This window comes from Salvelinus fontinalis, chromosome 30 (genome assembly GCF_029448725.1).
Source record: "Salvelinus fontinalis isolate EN_2023a chromosome 30, ASM2944872v1, whole genome shotgun sequence".
Classification (NCBI taxonomy): domain Eukaryota; kingdom Metazoa; phylum Chordata; class Actinopteri; order Salmoniformes; family Salmonidae; genus Salvelinus; species Salvelinus fontinalis.
In genome coordinates, this window is record NC_074694.1 from 4,027,456 (window position 1) to 4,049,273 (window position 21,818).

Consider the following 21,818-nt stretch of genomic DNA (forward strand, 5'->3'; position numbering starts at 1 on the left):
CGCTCTGGATAAGAGCGTCTGCTAAATGACTTAAATGTAAAATGTAGATGTGTTGTTGTTGCTAGGAGTTATGGTCTCATTGTGACATGTAGATGTGTTGTTGTTGCTAGGTGGAGTTATGGTCTCATTGTGACATGTAGATGTGTTGTTGTTGCTAGGTGGAGTTATGGTCTCATTGTGACATGTAGATGTGTTGTTGTTGCTAGGAGTTATGGTCTCATTGTGACATGTAGATGTGTTGGTGTTGCTAGGAGTTATGGTCTCATTGTGACATGTAGATGTGTTGTTGTTGCTAGGAGTTATGGTCTCATTGTGACATGTAGATGTGTTGGTGTTGCTAGGAGTTATGGTCTCATTGTGACATGTAGATGTGTTGTTGTTGCTAGGAGTTATGGTCTCATTGTGACATGTAGATGTGTTGTTGCTAGGGGTTATGGTCTCATTGTGACATGTAGATGTTCTGTTGTTGCTAGGGGTTATGGTCTCATTGTGACATGTAGATGTTCTGTTGTTGCTAGGGGTTATGGTCTCATTGTGACATGTAGATGTGTTGTTGTTGCTAGGAGTTATGGTCTCATTGTGACATGTAGATGTGTTGTTGTTGCTAGGAGTTATGGTCTCATTGTGATGTGTTGTTGTTGCTAGGGGTTATGGTTTCATTGTGACATGTAGATGTGTTGGTGTTGCTAGGTGGAGTTATGGTCTCATTGTGACATGTAGATGTGTTGTTGTTGCTAGGAGTTATGGTCTCATTGTGACATGTAGATGTGTTGTTGTTGCTAGGAGTTATGGTCTCATTGTGACATGTAGATGTGTTGGTGTTGCTAGGGGTTATGGTCTCATTGTGATGTGTTGTTGTTGCTAGGGGTTATGGTCTCATTGTGATATGTTGATGTTTTGTTGTTGCTAGGAGTTATGGTCTCATTGTGACATGTAGATGTGTTGGTGTTGCTAGGAGTTATGGTCTCATTGTGACATGTAGATGTGTTGTTGTTGCTAGGTGGAGTTATGGTCTCATTGTGACATGTAGATGTGTTGTTGTTGCTAGGTGGAGTTATGGTCTCATTGTGACATGTAGATGTGTTGTTGTTGCTAGGAGTTATGGTTTCATTGTGACATGTAGATGTGTTGTTGTTGCTAGGTGGAGTTATGGTCTCATTGTGACATGTAGATGTGTTGTTGTTGCTAGGAGTTATGGTCTCATTGTGACATGTAGATGTTTTGTTGTTGCTAGGTGGAGTTATGGTCTCATTATGACATGTAGATGTGTTGTTGTTGCTAGGAGTTATGGTCTCATTGTGATGTGTTGTTGTTGCTAGGAGTTATGGTCTCATTGTGACATGTAGATGTTTTGTTGTTGCTAGGAGTTATGGTCTCATTGTGACATGTAGATGTGTTGTTGTTGCTAGGTGGAGTTATGGTCTCATTGTGACATGTAGATGTGTTGTTGTTGCTAGGAGTTATGGTCTCATTGTGACATGTAGATGTGTTGTTGTTGCTAGGTGGAGTTATGGTCTCATTGTGACATGTAGATGTGTTGGTGTTGCTAGGAGTTATGGTCTCATTGTGACATGTAGATGTGTTGTTGTTGCTAGGGGTTATGGTCTCATTGTGCCTATCTAGACTCTTATTCCTGTACCTATACATGTGAAGATGCAAGAAAATAGCATTTGAATGTACACTGCTCAAAAAAATAAAGGGAACACTTAAACAACACAATGTAACTCCAAGTCAATCACACTTCTGTGAAATCAAACTGTCCGCTTAGGAAGCAACACTGATTGACAATAAATTTCACATGCTGTTGTGCAAATGGAATAGACAAAAGGTGGAAATTATAGGCAATTAGCAAGACACCCCCAAAAAAGGAGTGATTCTGCAGGTGGTGACACAGACCACTTCTCAGTTCCTATGCTTCCTGGCTGAAGTTTTGGTCACTTTTGAATGCTGGCGGTGCTCTCACTCTAGTGGTAGCATGAGACGGAGTCTACATCCCACACAAGTGGCTCAGGTAGTGCAGTTCATCCAGGATGGCACATCAATGCGAGCTGTGGCAAAAAGGTTTGCTGTGTCTGTCAGCGTAGTGTCCACAGCATGGAGGCGCTACCAGGAGACAGGCCAATACATCAGGAGACGTGGAAGAGGCCGTAGGAGGGCAACAACCCAGCAGCAGGACCGCTACCTCCGCCTTTGTGCAAGGAGGTGCACTGCCAGAGCCCTGCAAAATGACCTCCAGCAGGCCACAAATGTGCATGTGTCAGCATATGTTCTCACAAGGGGTCTGAGGATCTCATCTCGGTACCTATTGGCAGTCAGGCTACCTCTAGCGAGCACATGGAGGGCTGTGCGGCCCCACAAAGAAATGCCCCCCCACACCATGACTGACCCATCGCCAAACCGGTCATGCTGGAGGATGTTTGTCACGTTCCTGACCTGTTTTCTGTTGTTTTGTATGTGTGTGATTGGTCAGGGCGTGAGTTTTGGGTGGGCAGTCTATGTTTTCTGTTTCTATGTTGGTTTTGGGTTGCCTGGTATGGCTCTTAATTAGAGGCAGGTGTTTTGCGTTTTCCTCTAATTGAGAGTCATATTTAGGTAGGGTGTTCTCACTGTTTGTTTGTGGGTGATTGTCTCCTGTGTCGTCCATATCTGTGTCTGTACCATACGGGACTGTTTGGCTGTTCTTTCGTTTGATGTAGTCTGTTCCTGTCCGTGAGTTCTACGTGTAGTTATGTAAGTTCATGTTCAGGTTTTCGTCTACGTCGTTTTCTTATTTTGTAATTTTCCAAGTGTTTTCGTATTCGTCTTTGTGTTTCAATAAATATCATTATGTCATCATACCTTGCTGCGTATTGGTCCACCGATCCTTCTCTCCTCTCCTCGTCCGAGGAAGAGGAGGACAACAGCCGTTACAGAATCACCCACCAAACTAGGACCAAGCGGCAGGGGAGAGCTCAACAGAGCAACCAGGATTCCTGGACTTGGGAGGAGATCCTGGACGGTAAAGGACCCTGGGTTCAGCCAGGGGAATATCGCCGTCCCAAGGCGGAGTTGGAAGCAGCGAAGGCGGAGAGGCGGCATTATGAGGCGCTTGCAAGGCAGAGTGGCTGGGAGCCCGTGAGTCAGACCCAAAAATTTCTTGGGGGTGGCACACGAGGAGTGTGGCAAAGCCGGGTAGGATACCTGAGCCAACTCCCCGTGCTTACCGTGGAGTGAGAGGGCGTCGTACTAGTAAGACACCGTGTTATGCGGTAAAGCGCACGGTGTCCCCAGTACGCGTGCTTAGCCCAGTGCGGGCTATTCCACCTCGCCGCACTGGTAGGGCTAAGTTGGGCATCGAGCCGGATGTCATGAAGCCGGCCCAACGCATCTGGCCACCAGTGCGTCTCCTCGGGCCGGCATACATGACACCAGCCTTACGAATGGTGTCCCCGGTTCGCCAGTATAGCCCAGTGCGGGCTATTCCACCTCGCCGCACTGGCAGGGCTACGGGCACCATTCAACCTGGTAAGGTTGGGCAGGCTCTGTGCTCAAGAGCACGTGTCCTCCTTCACGGTCCGGTATACCCGGTGCCACCTCCATGTACCAGTCCTCCGGTGGCAGCCCCCCGTACCAGGCTGTCTCTCCGGGTTCTCTCTCCAGCTGTTTCCTCCTCTCCAGCGCAGCCAGTGCCTATACCACGCACCAGGCTGTCTCTCCGTCTCCTCCCTACAGAGCTGCCCGTCTGGCCAGAGCCGTCCAGCCAGGACCAGCCAGAGCCGTCCAGCCATGACCAGCCAGAGCCGTCCAGCCATGACCAGCCAGAGCCGTCCTGCCATGACCAGCCAGAGCCGTCCTGCCATGACCAGCCAGAGCCGTCCTGCCATGACCAGCCAGAGCCGTCCTGCAATGACCAGCCAGAGCCGTCCTGCCATGACCAGCCAGAGCCGTCCTGCCATGACCAGCCAGAGCCGTCCTGCCATGACCAGCCAGAGCCGTCCTGCCATGACCAGCCAGAGCCGTCCAGCCAGGACCAGCCAGAGCCGTCCAGCCAGGACCAGCCAGAGCCGTCCAGCCAGGACCTGCCAGAGCCGTCCAGCCAGGACCTGCCAGAGCCGTCCAGCCAGGACCAGCCAGAGCCGTCCAGCCAGGACCAGCCAGAGCCGTCCAGCCAGGACCAGCCAGAGCCGTCCAGCCAGGACCAGCCAGAGCCGTCCAGCCAGGACCAGCCAGAGCCGTCCAGCCAGGACCAGCCAGAGCCGTCCAGCCAGGACCTGCCAGAGCCGTCCAGCCAGGACCTGCCAGAGCCGTCCAGCCAGGACCTGCCAGAGCCGTCCAGCCAGGACCTGCCAGAGCCGTCCAGCCAGGACCTGCCAGAGCCGTCCAGCCAGGACCTGCCAGAGCCGTCCAGCCAGGACCTGCCAGAGTCCCTCAGCCAGGACCTGCCAGAGTCCCTCAGCCCGGACCTGCCAGAGTCCCTCAGCCCGGACCTGCCAGAGTCCCTCAGCCCGGACCTGCCAGAGTCCCTCAGCCCGGACCTGCCAGAGTCCCTCAGCCCGGACCTGCCAGAGTCCCTCAGCCCGGACCTGCCAGAGTCCCTCAGCCCGGACCTGCCCCTTATCCCGGTGCTGGCCCTTCATTTAGGTGGTTTTAGTTGGAGGGTGGTCATTGGGAGGGGAATACAGAAGCGGGGAGTGACTATGGTGGTGTGGGGACAGCGTCCGGAGCCTGAGCCACCACCGTGGTCAGATGCCCACCCAGACCCTCCCCTGGACTTTGTGCTGGTGCGCCCGGCGTTCGCACCTTGAGGGGGGGGTTCTGTCACGTTCCTGACCTGTTTTCTGTTGTTTTGTATGTGTGTGATTGGTCAGGGCGTGAGTTTTGGGTGGGCAGTCTATGTTTTCTGTTTCTATGTTGGTTTTGGGTTGCCTGGTATGGCTCTTAATTAGAGGCAGGTGTTTTGCGTTTTCCTCTAATTGAGAGTCATATTTAGGTAGGGTGTTCTCACTGTTTGTTTGTGGGTGATTGTCTCCTGTGTCGTCCATATCTGTGTCTGCACCATACGGGACTGTTTGGCTGTTCTTTCGTTTGATGTACAGGTTTTCGTCTACGTCGTTTTCTTATTTTGTAATTTTCCAAGTGTTTTCGTATTCGTCTTTGTGTTTCAATAAATATCATTATGTCATCATACCTTGCTGCGTATTGGTCCACCGATCCTTCTCTCCTCTCCTCGTCCGAGGAAGAGGAGGACAACAGCCGTTACAATGTTGCAGGCAGCAGAACGTTCTCCACGGCGTCTCCAGACTCTGTCACGTCTGTCACATGTGCTCATGTGCTCAGTGTGAACCTGCTTTCATCTGTGAAGAGCACAGGGCGCCAGTGGCGAATTTGCCAATCTTGGTGTTCTCTGGCAAATGCCAAACGTCCTGCACGGTGTTGGGCTGTAAGCACAACCCCCACCTGTGGACGTCGGGCCCTCATACCACCCTCATGGAGTCTGTTTCTGACCGTTTGAGCAGACACATGCACATTTGTGGCCTGCTGGAGGTCATTTTGCAGGGCGCTGGCAGTGCACCTCCTTGCACAAAGGCGGAGGTAGCGGTCCTGCTACTGAGTTGTTGCCCTCCTACGGCCTCCTCCACGTCTCCTGATGTACTGGCCTGTCTCCTGGTAGCGCCTCCATGCTCTGGGCACTACGCTGACAGACACAGCAAACCTTTTTGCCACAGCTCGCATTGATGTGCCATCCTGGATGAACTGCACTACCTGAGCCACTTGTGTGGGTTGTAGACTCCGTCTCATGCTACCACTAGAGTGAGAGCACCGCCAGCATTCAAAAGTGACCAAAACTTCAGCCAGGAAGCATAGGAACTGAGAAGTGGTCTGTGGTCACCACCTGCAGAATCACTCCTGTTTTGGGGGTGTCTTGCTAATTGCCTATAATTTCCACCTTTTGTCTATTCCATTTGCACAACAGCATGTGAAATTTATTGTCAATCAGTGTTCCTTCCTTACAATGTTTTCGTTATAACGTCGTCATATAACTTTTAATAAAATAACAAAAACAACATTCCTTTTCATATTCCATCTATCGTCGTTACTGCCATTTTGGCTGACGAAACATATTGTCCCAAAGTCCATTTATTGCATGTTACTGTTCTGAGCTGGGTTCTCCGTAGGCCCATCATACGTTCCATTCCTCCACAGTGAGAGGACAAAGGGATTTTGTCTGCTGCCTTAAGATTATTTACAGCAGGCGTGAAGTGTCATAAACCCCCCCCCCCCATCTCCATATCTCTCGATCTCTCCCCCTCTGGTGGGTGTGGGAGATGTCTCTTGTAGGAGTGTGGTCGACGGTAACCTGACCCGAACAAGCCAGTCAGGACAGTCCCCCTCTGGTGGGTGTGGGAGATGTCTCTTGTAGGAGTGTGGTCCACGGTAACCTGACCCGAACAAGCCAGTCAGGACAGTCCCCCTCTGGTGGGTGTGGGAGATGTCTCTTGTAGGAGTGTGGTCCACGGTAACCTGACCCGAACAAGCCAGTCAGGACAGTCCCCCTCTGGTGGGTGTGGGAGATGTCTCTTGTAGGAGTGTGGTCCATGGTAACCTGACCCGAACAAGCCAGTCAGGACAGTCCCCCTCTGGTGGGTGTGGGAGATGTCTCTTGTAGGAGTGTGGTCCACGGTAACCTGACCCGAACAAGCCAGTCAGGACAGTCCCCCTCTGGTGGGTGTGGGAGATGTCTCTTGTAGGAGTGTGGTCCATGGTAACCTGACCCGAACAAGCCAGTCAGGACAGTCCCCCTCTGGTGGGTGTGGGAGATGTCTCTTGTAGGAGTGTGGTCCACGGTAACCTGACCCGAACAAGCCAGTCAGGACAGTCCCCCTCTGGTTAAACTTGGAAGGATCCTGCATGATGCAACCCACCATAAGAATGACCATCGGATGTCCTGGTTTGTGGATCATCGTAGCAGTCCCCCCCCCCCGGTGGTTTACCCTGGTAGGATTCAGATCACCACCAGAATGGACATGGCAGGTCCGGCGGTAGCTCTGTGTTCCCGGCCCGGTTTTCCCGGCTAGTGGATCTGGGCAGTAACTTGGAACACAGAGTACATCCATTACATTTCTTCACCAAATGATCAGCGTTGTGGCTCTAACTGGTGGTTGTATGGGGAACTTGTTTATCCTGTCTAGGATCAGCGTGCCGCTAGCGGCACACCCCCCCCCCCCCCCCCACTGAAAAACCAGTGCCGCGAAATTCAAAAAAAATATTTTTTTTAAATATTTAACTTTCACACATTAAAGTCCAATACAGCTAATGAAAGACACAGATCTTGTGAATCCAGTCAACATGTCCGATTTTTAAAATGTTTTACAGGGAAGACACAATATGTAAAGATGTACATCTATTACCTAAAAACACATTAGCATAATCCACCATCTTTTATTTGTCCACCAACACCAGTAGCCATCACCAATTCGGCTAAACTAAGATATTTATAGCCCCTAACCAACAAAAAAACTCATCAGATGACAGTCTGATAACATATTTATGGTATGGGATAGGTTTTGTTAGAAAAAAGTGCATATTTCAGGTAGATGGCATAGGTTACAATTGCACCCACCGTCACAAATGGACTAGAAAAACTACATTGAGCAACGTGTTTACCTACTTACTAATCATCAAACATTTCGTAAAAATACACAGCATACACGAATCGAAAGACACAGATCCTGTGAATACAGACAATATTTCAGATTTTCTAAGTGTCTTACAGCGAAAACACAATAAATCGTTATATTAGCATAGCACATAGCACATAGCAGCCCAGCATTGATTCTAGCCAAAGTGGGCGATAACGTCAACATCGCCAAAAAGATATTAATTTTTTCACTAACCTTCTCAGAATTCTTCAGATGACACTCCTGTAACATCATATTACACAATCCATATAGAGTTTGATCGAAAATGTTTATATTTAGCCACCAAAATCATGATTAGACAATGTGAAATGTAGCTCAGCTGGTCAGAAAATGTCCTTGCGCCACTTAGACAGTGATCTACTCTTATACATAAATACTCATAAACGCGACTAAAAAATATAGGGTGGACAGGGATTGATAGACAATTTAATTCTTAATACAATTGCGGAATTACATTTTTTAATTTATCCTTACTTTTCAATACAGTTTGCGCCAAGCGAAGCTACGTCAAAAAACATGGCGTCCTAAGCCACTAAAATGTTTCGACAGAAACACGATTTATCATAATAAAAATGTCCTACTTTGAGCTGTTCTTCCATCAGTATCTTGGGCAAAGGATCCTTTCTTGGGAGTAATCGTCTTTTGGTGGAAAGCTGTCCTCTTGCCATGTGGAAATGCCAACTGCGTTCGGGATGAACTGAAAGCGTGCCCAGCTATTCACAGCGTTAAAGAAATAAATGTCCCAAAATCGCACTAAACGGATATAAATTGCTATAAAACGCTTTAAATTAACTACCTTATGATGTTTTTAACTCCCATAACGAGTAGAAACATGACCCGAGTAATATTACCCCCTTCACTAATGCTTGGAACAGGTGCGGGCCGGTGTCCTCTAGGCGCATGACGCAGCTCCAAAAGAATGACTAGCCTCAGGGTTTTTTCATTTGTAGTGCCTGTGAACGCGCAATCGACCCCATTGGAATCGTCATCACGTAAAGGCATCCAGGGGAAGACGTAAGAAGTGTCCGTATAGTCATAGCAATAACAGTGCCCTTTTAACTGACTTCAGAACAGTGGCCAACATTTCTCAAATCTGACTCCATGTCAGGGAAATTGCTGTAGAATGGGCTCTGTTCCACTTAGAGACAAAATTTCAACTCCTATAGAAACTATAGACTGTTTTCTATCCAATAATAATAATAATATGCATATTGTACGATCAAGGATTTTGTGCGAAGCCGTTTCAAAAATTACCCGATTAGCATAAATAGTCTCAACAGCGCCCCCATCCTCAACAGGTTATGTCTCTTCTATCACTTCTATCATTTCACAGGAAATGAAACAAAATGGATAAAAACGTAAACAAGAGATATACAAAATATAGCTACCACACCGTAATCATCTAATTTGGACTATGTTCTATATACGTCCAAGGTATTGGCTAAATGACTCTATCATGGCATCGTCTCTAATGTCATATCTAGGGCGATCCTACTTGAAGGTGGGTAATTAAGGCACTTGGAAAAATGGCACCTTGAATGACAAAGTTAGCTCTGGGGACACTACAGGGCTGACCTAGTGAATTCGGGAGAGGAGGCTGTTAATGCTGGGGATGCTGTGGATGGACCCTCTGATGGTGTTTCAGGATCTATGGCCAACTTTCCGAAAATCGGGATCGCTTCCGTCCCACGGGTGATCCTAGTATAAGACCTCATTAGGTCTTCCGTCCCACGGGTAATCCTTGTAGAAGACCTCATCAGGTCTTCCGTCCCACGGGTGATCCTAGTATAAGACCTCATTAGGTCTTCCGTCCCACGGGTAATCCTTGTAGAAGACCTCATCAGGTCTTCCGTCCCACGGGTGATCCTGGTATAAGACCTCATTAGGTCTTCCGTCCCACGGGTGATCCTAGTATAAGACCTCATTAGGTCTTCCATTGTACGTGTGCGCCTGTGTACGTAGTAGGTGCACACGCCAAGGGAAATAAGACCTTGGTTTTGATTGGCTCGTGGGAACGTTTAGCTAAAACGTCAGGCGTGGTTCTTGCGTCTCGAGCATCGAACACTCAAGGAGTGCTGTGAATTCCATCAGATTTCGCCATGCTGTTGGCATGGTCGTTGCCAAGTTTGTCACGACCAGGGGATTTGGAGTGTCCCTTCACTTTCTTCCAATAGTATGTCATGTTTGGTTATGAGGTCATTGCAAGCTAGAATGAGCTCTTTTTAATTTTTTACTTCTTTGCCACTTTGAAGTAGTCATGTGCTTTTGTTTCCAAAACAGTAAGTGGCATAAGAAGGTGAGTCTGGCATAGTCTGAGTCAGTGCAGATTACGAGTTCTGACAAGTCGTTTTTCACCGCCGTTTGCAGCGTGATAAGCATGCCAGCCACTTCTGTGAACTGGATTTTCTGGTTGCCGGTGCTGGAATTGAAGCGGTTTGCATGCAATGTCATTGTGCCATACCAACCCCACACTAGCTTGCAAGTGGTCTAGATGACGCTAAGATTAGCCATCAACAAATACCATCGGCATGCCAAGACACACATTCTCTTTGAAGTAGTGATGGTTCGAAGGCAATGGCGGAGCGATGTCACGCGGGGGTGATTCTAGGTCGGTTTCATCATCACCACAGCGTTGACACACCGCCCAAGCTCTTAAATCGAGCTGTCCGGGCTCTAAAATCGAGCTGTCCGGGCTCTAAAATCGAGCTGTCCGGGCTCTAAAATCGAGCTGTCCGGGCTCTTAAATCGAGCTGTCCGGGCTCTAAAATCGAGCTGTCCGGGCTCTAAAATCGAGCTGTCCGGGCTCTAAAATCGAGCTGTCCGGGCTTTAAAATCGAGCTGTCCGGGCTCTTAAAAGCGATGCTTGCAAGCTCTCGAGATCGACAAACCAACGTGGGCAGTAGGGCCTAAGTCGTTGATGAAGTTGGGACACATGTTTGACAGAAACAGTTATTTGAATGGTAATAGGTCTTCCATTCCTGTTTCAGTGAGCCAAAGTAAGCTGAACGAAGCCGGTGATAGTAGGCTTGTGGGTGTTCATTTCGAGCTTGTTTGATATTGTTAGCTGTTTGCGAGGCGCAGAACCACTGAATTCTATTTTCAAAACCGTGGCAAGTTTAGCGTAGTCGTTTTGTACGTGTTGCTCTTGTAGACGGATGAACCTTGTCACGTGTCTGTTGGACGTTCGCTTCAACAGGTAGAGCCTGTTAGACCAGAAGGACAAATAGAAGATGCAGCTATTTGAGCTATTGAGTGTCTGTGGGTGACCGAGAGGACACGGAGTTAGGCTGCTCGATTATTCGAAATTGCGATATTGACATTTTTAAATGCCACTGTAGCCGTCTGTATCGCCCTTTTCATTTATTTTTTTTAACTTCTGAATTATTTATTATTTTTACTGCTTCAATATCCCTCACACACCAAGCCCCGCCCCCCCTGTCACTCAAACAGGCAGTTCCTTCTGCTCCATCTTTACTCTGCATGCTTTGACCAAACAAGAGCTCCATCTTTACTAGCTACCACCGTGTACTAGCTACCACCGTGTACTAGCTACCACCGTGTACTAGCTACCACCGTGTACTAGCTACCACCGTGTACTAGCTACCACCGTGTACTAGCTTCCACCGTGTACTAGCTACCACCGTGTACTAGTTACCACCGTGTACTAGCTACCACCGTGTACTAGCTACCACCGTGTACTAGTTACCACCGTGTACTAGCTACCACCGTGTACTAGCTACCACCGTGTACTAGCTACCACCGTGTACTAGCTACCACCGTGTATTAGCTACCACCGTGTACTAGCTACCACCGTGTACTAGCTACCACCGTGTACTAGTTACCACCGTGTACTAGCTACCACCGTGTACTAGCTACCACCGTGTACTAGCTACCACCGTGTACTAGCTACCAGCGTGTACTAGCGTGTACTAGCGTGTACTAGCTACCACCGTGTACTAGCTACCACCGTGTACTAGCGTGTACTAGCTATCACAATGCTTTGACCAAACAGAATGCAGTCAAGATTGTACCAAACAAGATTGACACAGCTTTCCACTTTGCTTCTTAATATACTGTATAAATAAATAAATAAATAAATAGTCACAACAGCGCCCCCATCCTCAACAGGTTTTAATATACTGTATATACTGAGCAGAAATATAAACGCAACATGCAACAATGTTATCTACTTTTACTGAGTTACATTTCATATACGGAAATCAGTCAATTTAAATAAATGTATTAGGCCCTAATCTATGGATTTCACATGACTGGGCAGGGGCACAGCCATGGATGAGCCTGGGAGGGCATAGGCCCACCCACTGGGGAGCTAGGTCCAGCCAATAAGAATGACTTTTTTCCCCACAAGGGCTTTATTACAGACAGAAATACTCCTCGGTTTCATCAGTTGTCCGGGTGGCTGGTCTCAGACAATCCTTCAGCTGAAGAAGCCAAATGGGGAGGTTCTGGGCTGGCGTGGTTACACGTGGTCTGCGGTTGTGAGGCCGGTTGGACGAACTGCCAAAATCTCTAAAACGATGTTGGAGGTGACTTATGGTAGAGAAATTAACATTCAATTCTTTGGCAACAGCTCAGTCAGCATGCCAATTGCACGCACCATCAAAACCTGAGACATCTGTGGCATTGTGTTGTGTGACAAAACTTCACATTTTAGAGTGAGCTTTTATTTGTTTAATCAGCTTCTTGATTTGCCACACCTGTCAGGTGGATGAATTATCTTGGTAAAGGAGAAATGCTCACTAACGGGGAAGTAAACAAATTTGTGCACACAATGTGAGAGAAATAAAAATTTTGTGCAGTATCAAAAATGTCTGGGATCTTTTATTTCATGAAACATGAGACCGACACTTTACATGTTGCGTTTATATTATAGTTCAGCATAAATCCACGTTTTCTATATTATACTATCCGTTTGTTGTTTTCAGTGGTGGAGTATATCAGCATTGTTTGTGCAACAGCTTGTTCTTAATCTGACAGGAAAAGACAAAGAATATTCTAAAACATTTGTCTGAATGTAGCTACCTATCTAATTATCGTCCCCTGTGAAACACTGACAAACACTTTGGTTCCTACTCTGTCACAACCATCTCCCTTACTTTTTTTTTTATCATGCCAAACAAAACTGCATTCCAAGTGCCCTCTATATTCCAACCATACAATTACAATGATCCTATTTCTATGATTCCAACAGTTTACCCAAGTGTTTTGATCTATAATTGCAAGTAAAATCGCAATATTTGGCCGATGTCATGCAGCCCTAACATAGAGGACTGAGGTCAAATACGAGGTGCTTATATTTGTCCTGTTTCACTGCAGGTACAAGTGGGTAACCTGTGTGTGTGTGTGTGTGTGTGTGTGTGTGTGTGTGTGTGTGTGTGTGTGTGTGTGTGAATTGGTAATGTGTTTTATGCATATGCCAACTCCCCCTGAGACACCCTCGGAGGTGGTATATCACCCTCTGAGGTGGTATATCACCCTCTGAGGTGGTATATCACCCTCGGAGGTGGTATATCACCCTCTGAGGTGGTATATCACCCTCTGAGGTGGTATATCACCCTCTGAGGTGGTATATCACCCTCGGAGGTGGTATATCACCCTCGGAGGTGGTATATCAGCCTCGGAGGTGGTATATCACCCTCGGAGGTGGTATATCACCCTCGGAGGTGGTATATCACCCTAGGAGGTGGTATATCACCCTAGGAGGTGGTATATCACCCTCGGAGGTGGTATATCAAGAAGCTGATTAAACAGCATGATCGTTACACAGCCTCATCTTCTGACTATCATTCAATGTGAAGACTGTTATTTAATCAAATCAATTCCCTGTGTAATTATTATTACACGATTCAACTACTCATGTAAACTTTAACTAGGAAGTTAAGTGTTTATATAGTCTCTATTTCCCGAATCGACTCTTCAGATATTTTTATATCTTATCGGGTACAACCTTGTATTATTATTATCAGTTCTCATTACTGAACGTCGTAAACCCCTTGGATATCTGCACGAACCCTAAATCATGAATCAGATCGACGGTGACCCTGGAGCAGTTTGGGTTAAGTGCCTTGCTCAAGGGCAGATCACCAGATTTTTCACCTTGTCGGCTTGGGGATTTGAATTAGCGACATTGGGAGTACTGTCCGCTAGGTTACCTGCCCAACGCTCTAATCGCTAGGCTACCTGCCCAGTGCTATAACCGCTAGGCTACCTCCCCAACGCTCTAACCGCTAGGTTACCTGCCCAACGCTCTAATCGCTAGGCTACCTGCCCAACGCTCTAACCGCTAGGCTACATGCCCAACGCTCTAACCGCTAGGCTACATGCCCAACGCTCTAACCGCTAGGCTACATGCCCAACGCTCTAACCGCTAGGCTACCTGCCCAACGCTCTAACCGCTAGGCTACCTGCCCAACGCTCTAACCGCTAGGCTACATGCTGTGGTTTATCTGATGTTAATGAACTGTGGAGTGCTCTGCTCCTCAGATGTAGAACTAATGATCTCCATCATGGAAAATAAACCTAGACTGTTCTCTCTGCTGCCGCACAGCAAGCGGTACCGATGCACCGAGTCTGGAACCAACAGGACCCTGAACAGCTTCTACCCCCAAGTCATAAGACTGTTAAATAGTTAGTCCGTTAGTCCGTTAGTTCGGTTTACTATTTAACCGTCTGCATTGACCCTTTTTGCGTTAAACTTTTTTGACTCATCACATACACTGCTGTTACTGTTTATTATCTATCCTGTTGCCTAGTCACTCTTTTCCTAGTTATATATACTGTACATATCTACCTAACTTACCTTGTACCCTTACACATTGACTTGGTCCTGGTACCCTGTGTACATAGCCAAGTTATCATTACTCATTGTGTATTTATTATTACTTTTTATTATTAGGTGATATTATATTTATCTATTTTCCTCCTCTCTACATTGTTTTATTAAATAAAATAAAATTAGCCCTTTTTTTCCCCAGTTTCATGATATCCAATTGGTAGTTAGTTTTGTCCCATCGCTGCAACTCCCGTACGGACTGGGGAGGCGAAGGTCGAGACACATGCTTCGTCCGAAACACGACCCTGCCAAGCCGCACTGCTTCTTGACACGCTGCTCGCTTAACCCGGATGCCAGCTGCACCAATGTGTCAGAGGAAAGACCGGACACCTTGCGACCGTGAGCATGCTTCTGACACGGGACAAGGGTCAAATCCCTCCCCTAACCCGGATAACGCTCGTCATGGGTCTCCCAGTCGCGGGCCAGCTGCGACACAGCCCAGGAACGCACCCGAGTCTGTAGTGGCGCCTCAAACACTGCGATGCAGTGCCTTAGACCGTTGTGCCACTCGGGAGGCCTCACTCTGCATTGTTGTCAAATAGAATGGTATTGAATTTGAGTAGTGCACTACACCACCAATCTCTAAGTATTCAGTCATAATTAGCGGTATAAAAAACCATGTAGTAATCACGCTGTGCTGTGATAATAAACCTGTTTCAATATGTCCTCAGGATTTTGTCCCCCTGTATCAAGACTTTGAGAACTTCTATACCCGTAACCTGTACATGAGAGTAAGAGACAACTGGAACAGACCTATCTGCAGTCTACCTGGGCCGGTGTTTGACGTGATGGAGAGGGTGTCCCCAGACTACAACTGGACATTCAGGTACTGACACATATTCACCTTGAATCCCAAATCAACCCCTACTGCGTAGGCACTGATAGGCACTGAGATGACGTATTCGTGGCAGCAATATGGTGGTAGCTACATGGCGCCTTTTGAAAGTTTTATATGGTTGTAGCTATATTAGCTACATGGTGGTAGCTACATGGTGGTAGCTATATTAGCTACATGGTGGTAGCTACATGGTGGTAGCTATATTAGCTACATGGTGGTAGCTACATGGTGGTAGCTATATTAGCTACATGGTGGTAGCTATATTAGCTACATGGTGGTAGCTATATTAGCTACATGGTGGTAGCTATATTAGCTACATGGTGGTAGCTATATTTGCTACATGGTGGTAGCTATATTAGCTACATGGTGGTAGCTATATTAGCTACATGGTGGTAGCTATATTAGCTACATGGTGGTAGCTATATTAGCTACATGGTGGTAGCTATATTAGCTACATGGTGGTAGCTACATGGTGGTAGCTATATTAGCTACATGGGGGTAGCTAAATGGTGGTAGCTACATTAGCTGCATGGTGGTAGCTATATTGGCTACATGGTGGTGGCTATATTAGCTGCATGGTGGTGGCTATATTAGCAGCATGGTGGTGGCTACATAGTGGTGACTATATTGGCTGCATGGTGGTAGCTATATTGGCTACATGGTGGTGGCTATATTAGCTGCATGGTGGTGGCTACATGGTGGTGGCTATATTAGCTGCATGGTGGTGGCTACATAGTGGTGACTATATTGGCTACATGGTGGTGGCTATATTAGCTGCATGGTGGTGGCTACATGGTGCTGGCTATATTGGCTACATGGTGGTGGCTATATTGGCTACATGGTGGTGGCTATATTGGCTACATGGTGGTGGCTATATTGGCTACATGGTGGTGGCTACATGGTGGTAGCTATATTAGCTGCATGGTGGTGGCTACATAGTGGTGACTATATTGGCTACATGGTGGTGGCTATTTTAGCTACATGGTGGTGGCTATATTGGCTACATGGTGGTGGCTATTTTAGCTACATGGTGGTGACTATATTGGCTACATGGTGGTGGCTATTTTAGCTACATGGTGGTGGCTATATTAGCTACATGGTGGTAGCTACATGGTGGTAGCTATATTTGCTACATGGTGGTAGCTATATTTGCTACATGGTGGTAGCTATATTTGCTACATGGTGGTAGCTATATTAGCTACATGGTGGTAGCTACATGGTGGTAGCTATATTAGCTACAGTTGAAGTCGGAAGTTTACCTACACCTTAGCCAAATACATTTAAACTCAGTTTTTCACACTTCCTGACATTTAATCCTAGTAAATGTCCACTTTATTTTAAGAATGTGAAATGTCAGAATAATAGTAGAGAGAATAATTTATTTCAGCTTTTATTTCTTTCATCACATTCCCAGTGGGTCAGACGTTTACATACACTCAGAGACCGGTGTGTCTGTTGTCCCTTGTGTCTGTGCTCTTGTAGAATACTGGTTGAGGGGTGGAGATGATGTAGTTAATTATTCCTTGCCCAAGAACATTGACTGAATAGAGAAACGGTTGAGGGGTGGATACGGTCTGCTTTCTCTATGATTTGCTTGATCTTCAATTGAACTCTGTTGAACTCTGCATCCAGCAAATGAGTAGATAAAGCATGTCTGGTTGGAGGGGTGCATGCTGGGAGAAGAACATTCAGAAATCTCTTCCAATACACATTGCCTGTGAGCATCAGAGGTGAACCAGTTGCATACACAGCTTGACACATTCATCAGCATTTCTCGGACTACGTTTCTCTATTCAGTCAAAAAAACTTCTGATTCCAGGAAGACCATGAGCTGTTGCTATCGATATGGTGTCTGATTCATCATTTTCACCTCAAATAGAAGTAGAGGGACTTTTGTCAGAGGTTGCTTATTGTGAACGCTAAGGGAACTTTATGCACTTGGCCATTAGCTGCAGTGAAGAGTCTCCACAGATCAGATAGTGCCCGTGGCATTTTCCTGTAAAGATTAGAAATAAATGGTTAAGCAGTTAGATTTAACAACTCCTTTTGTAAGATAAATGTTTTAAAATGAAACATGTATGGAAACAGGTGAATTAACACTCCTCAGTTAGCAGGCTCAAGCAAGCTAAAACCCACATGGTAGAAAAAACTAACTAGCAGAAATTGTTAACAAGTTATAAATTATTTAAACACACTTTGCTGTAGGCTACTATTTACTAAGTAACAAAAAATCATGTGTGTCATATAAAATATATTCACCCCACCCAGTATCGTAATCAAAACTTACCAGGAAGCATGTAGTCCTTGGCTCAGACAGTGTAGTAGTGTTGGGCTTAATAGCATCTCATTCTTGTGCCAGATCTTGAGAATCAGCTGTACATGTGATGGAAGAATGCACAGTGCATGCAGGGGGTGTAACAGTCCTGACCTGTTTTATGTTGTTTTTTATGTGTTTATGGTCAGGGCATGTGTTTTGGGTGGGCAGTCTATGTTATCTGTTTCTATGTTGGTTTCGGTGTGCCTGGTATGGCTCTTGATTAGAGGCAGGTGGTTTGCATTTTCCTCTAATCAAGAGTCATATTTAGGTAGGGCATTATCACTGTGTGTTTGTGGGTGATTGTCTCCTGTGATGTCTATCGTGTTGTCGATGTTTTTTTCACATTTGGAGCTGTTTTGCTGTTCGTTCGTTTTGATGTTCGTTCCTGTTCGTAAGTTTACGTTTTGTCCATGTAAGTTTATGTTCAGGTTCCGTTGTACGTCGTTTTCTTATTTTGTAGTTTTGAAAGTGTTTTGTTTTGTTTAGTCTACGTCGTATGTGTAATAAAAATGGCTTATTTCCCTAACTCCGCATTTTGGTCAGAAGATCCTTCTCTCCTCACCTCATCTGAGGATGAGGAGAGCGACAGCTCAAACAGGGGGTTGCAATTCCATTGAATTGGGGAATAGTTTAACCTAAATATGCCACAAGACCTAGAATTGCCTTATGTTTATCCCACACAAAAAAATGTCAATGTTGTAAACAATTATTTATTTTTTAATGAATTTAAGCAAAATTCCTTAACTTCCCATGGAAAATTTCCGGAAATTTCCGGGAAAGTTTCCGAACCGTTTGCAACCCAATTGGTGTTTACTGGTAGACTCGGGGTGAATAATAGCTGTATTATGTTGTAGGTTGGTTCCCACTAATACTGTGTAATTCAGTTAGGTTGTTTGTGAGTGAGTGAGTGTGTGTGCATTTATCCGTTTGTATCTCAGACATGCATGTGTGTGAAACAAAATTGATAGAAACAGGATATAAAGTGAGTAGTGCATGTTGACCCGACAGATAAAACCCATAGACAACGTGATCAACATGGGTTCAACATGATGAAACGATCTGTGTGTTTTCAGGTTAACAGGGAAGACCATAGACAACGTGATCAACATGGGTTCCTATAACTACCTGGGTTTCGCTGAGAACGACTCTGATTTTATTAAGACTGTGGCAGACAGAACCCAGGAATATGGCCTCGGGGTCTGCAGCACACGACAGGAAATGGGTGAGTTTGTGTGTGTGTTGGGGGAGTGTGTATGTGTGTGGTGGGGGAGTGTGTATGTGTGTGGTGGGGGAGTGTGTATGTGTGTGGTGGGGGAGTGTGTATGTGTGTGGTGGGGGAGTGTGTGTGTGTGTGGTGGGGGAGTGTGTGTGTGTGTGTGGTGGGGGAGTGTGTGTGTGGTGGGGGAGTGTGTGTGTGGTGGGGGAGTGTGTATGTGTGTGGTGGGGGAGTGTGTATGTGTGTGTTGGGGGAGTGTGTATGTGTGTGGTGGGTGAGTTTGTTTGTGTGTGTTGGGGGAGAGTGTGTTTGTGTGTGTGTTTGTGTATGTGTGTGTTTGTGTGTGTGTGTTGGGGGAGAGTGTGTGTGTGTGTGTGTTGGGGGAGAGTGTGTGTGTGTGTGTGTGTTGGGGGAGAGTGTGTGTGTGTGTGTGTGTTGGGGGAGAGTTTGTGTTGGAGGGTGGGGCTGTTTTGTGGGCACTTTTTTAGGTGTTTGAAAGAGGGAGGAGAGAGCCCCCCCCCCTCAATTTAAAATAGGTCAGAACTGAACTGCTCAAAGGTCTCTGGTCTAAAGTAGTGCACTATGTAGGGAATAGGGTGCCAGCCCTGGTCTGAAGTAGTACACTATGTAGGGAATAGGGTGCCACCCCTGGTCTGAAGTAGTACACTATGTAGGGAATAGGGTGCCAGCCCTGGTCTGAAGTAGTACACTATGTAGGGAATAGGGTGCCAGCCCTGGTCTAAAGTAGTACACTATGTAGGGAATAGGGTGCCAGCCCTGGTCTGAAGTAGTACACTATGTAGGGAATAGGGTGCCAGCCCTGGTCTGAAGTAGTACACTATCAATCAATCAATCAATTTTATTTTATATAGCCCTTCGTACATCAGAAAATATCTCGAAGTGCTGTACAGAAACCCAGCCTAAAACCCCAAACAGCTAGAATGCAGGTGTAGAAGCACGGTGGCTAGGAAAAACTCCCTAGAAAGGCCAAAACCTAGGAAGAAACCTAGAGAGGAACCAGGCTATGAGGGGTGGCCAGTCCTCTTCTGGCTGTGCCGGGTGGAGATTATAACAGAACTATGCCAAGATGTTCAAAAATGTTCATAAGTGACAAGCATGGTCAAATAATAATCATGAATAATTTTCAGTTGGCTTTTCATAGCTGATCATTAAGAGTTGAAAAACAACAGGTCTGGGACAGGTGGCGGTTCCATAACCGCAGGCAGAACAGCTGAAACTGGAATAGCAGCAAGGCCAGGCGGACTGGGGACAGCAAGGAGTCACCACGGGCGGCAGTCCCGACGCATGGTCCTAGGGCCCAGGTCCTCCGAGAGAAAGAAAGAGAGAAGGAGAAAATTAGAGAGAGCCAAGATTTTCAAAATGTTCATAAATGACAAGCATGGTCAAATAATAATCAGGAATAAATCTCAGTTGGCTTTTCATAGCCGATCATTAAGAGTTGAAAACAGCAGGTCTGGGACAGGTAGGGGTTTCGTAACCGCAGGCAGAAACAGTTGAAACTGGAATAGCAGCAAGGCCGGGCGGACTGGGGACAGCAAGGTGTCAGCATGCCCGGTAGTCCTGACGTATGGTCCTAGGGCTCAGGTTCTCAGAGAGAAAGAGAGAACGAGAGAATTAGAGAGAGCATACTTAAATTCACACAGGACACTGGATAAGACAGGAGAAGTACTCCAGGTATAACCAACTGACCCTAGCCCCCCGACACATAAACTACTGCAGCATAAATACTGGAGGCTGAGACAGGAGCGGTCAGGAGACACTGTGGCCCCATCCGAAGAAACCCCCGGACAGGGCCAAACAGGAAGGATATAACCCCACCCACTCTGCCAAAGCACAGCCCCCACACCACTATGTAGGGAATAGGGTGCCACCCCTGGTCTGAAGTAGTACACTATGTAGGGAATAGGGTGCCAGCCCTGGTCTGAAGTAGTACACTATGTAGGGAATAGGGTGCCAGCCCTGGTCTAAAGTAGTACACTATGTAGGGAATAGGGTGCCAGCCCTGGTCTGAAGTAGTACACTATGTAGGGAATAGGGTGCCAGCCCTGGTCTGAAGTAGTACACTATCAATCAATCAATCAATTTTATTTTATATAGCCCTTCGTACATCAGAAAATATCTCGAAGTGCTGTACAGAAACCCAGCCTAAAACCCCAAACAGCTAGAATGCAGGTGTAGAAGCACGGTGGCTAGGAAAAACTCCCTAGAAAGGCCAAAACCTAGGAAGAAACCTAGAGAGGAACCAGGCTATGAGGGGTGGCCAGTCCTCTTCTGGCTGTGCCGGGTGGAGATTATAACAGAACTATGCCAAGATGTTCAAAAATGTTCATAAGTGACAAGCATGGTCAAATAATAATCATGAATAATTTTCAGTTGGCTTTTCATAGCTGATCATTAAGAGTTGAAAAACAACAGGTCTGGGACAGGTGGCGGTTCCATAACCGCAGGCAGAACAGCTGAAACTGGAATAGCAGCAAGGCCAGGCGGACTGGGGACAGCAAGGAGTCACCACGGGCGGCAGTCCCGACGCATGGTCCTAGGGCCCAGGTCCTCCGAGAGAAAGAAAGAGAGAAGGAGAAAATTAGAGAGAGCCAAGATTTTCAAAATGTTCATAAATGACAAGCATGGTCAAATAATAATCAGGAATAAATCTCAGTTGGCTTTTCATAGCCGATCATTAAGAGTTGAAAACAGCAGGTCTGGGACAGGTAGGGGTTTCGTAACCGCAGGCAGAAACAGTTGAAACTGGAATAGCAGCAAGGCCGGGCGGACTGGGGACAGCAAGGTGTCAGCATGCCCGGTAGTCCTGACGTATGGTCCTAGGGCTCAGGTTCTCAGAGAGAAAGAGAGAACGAGAGAATTAGAGAGAGCATACTTAAATTCACACAGGACAC

At 46.6% G+C, this 21,818-nt stretch overlaps 1 protein-coding gene across 1 annotated transcript in view; it reads left to right on the forward strand.

Moving 5' to 3' along the window:
- Nucleotides 1-21,818, forward strand: part of LOC129828547 (serine palmitoyltransferase 3-like) — a 138,487-nt gene that overhangs the window by 14,887 nt on the left and 101,782 nt on the right. Inside the window, exons 3-4 of the mRNA XM_055889570.1 lie at nt 15,204-15,358; nt 18,761-18,909. Of these exons, the coding sequence (XP_055745545.1) occupies nt 15,204-15,358; nt 18,761-18,909 (304 nt within the window). The remainder of the gene's footprint in view (nt 1-15,203; nt 15,359-18,760; nt 18,910-21,818) is intronic.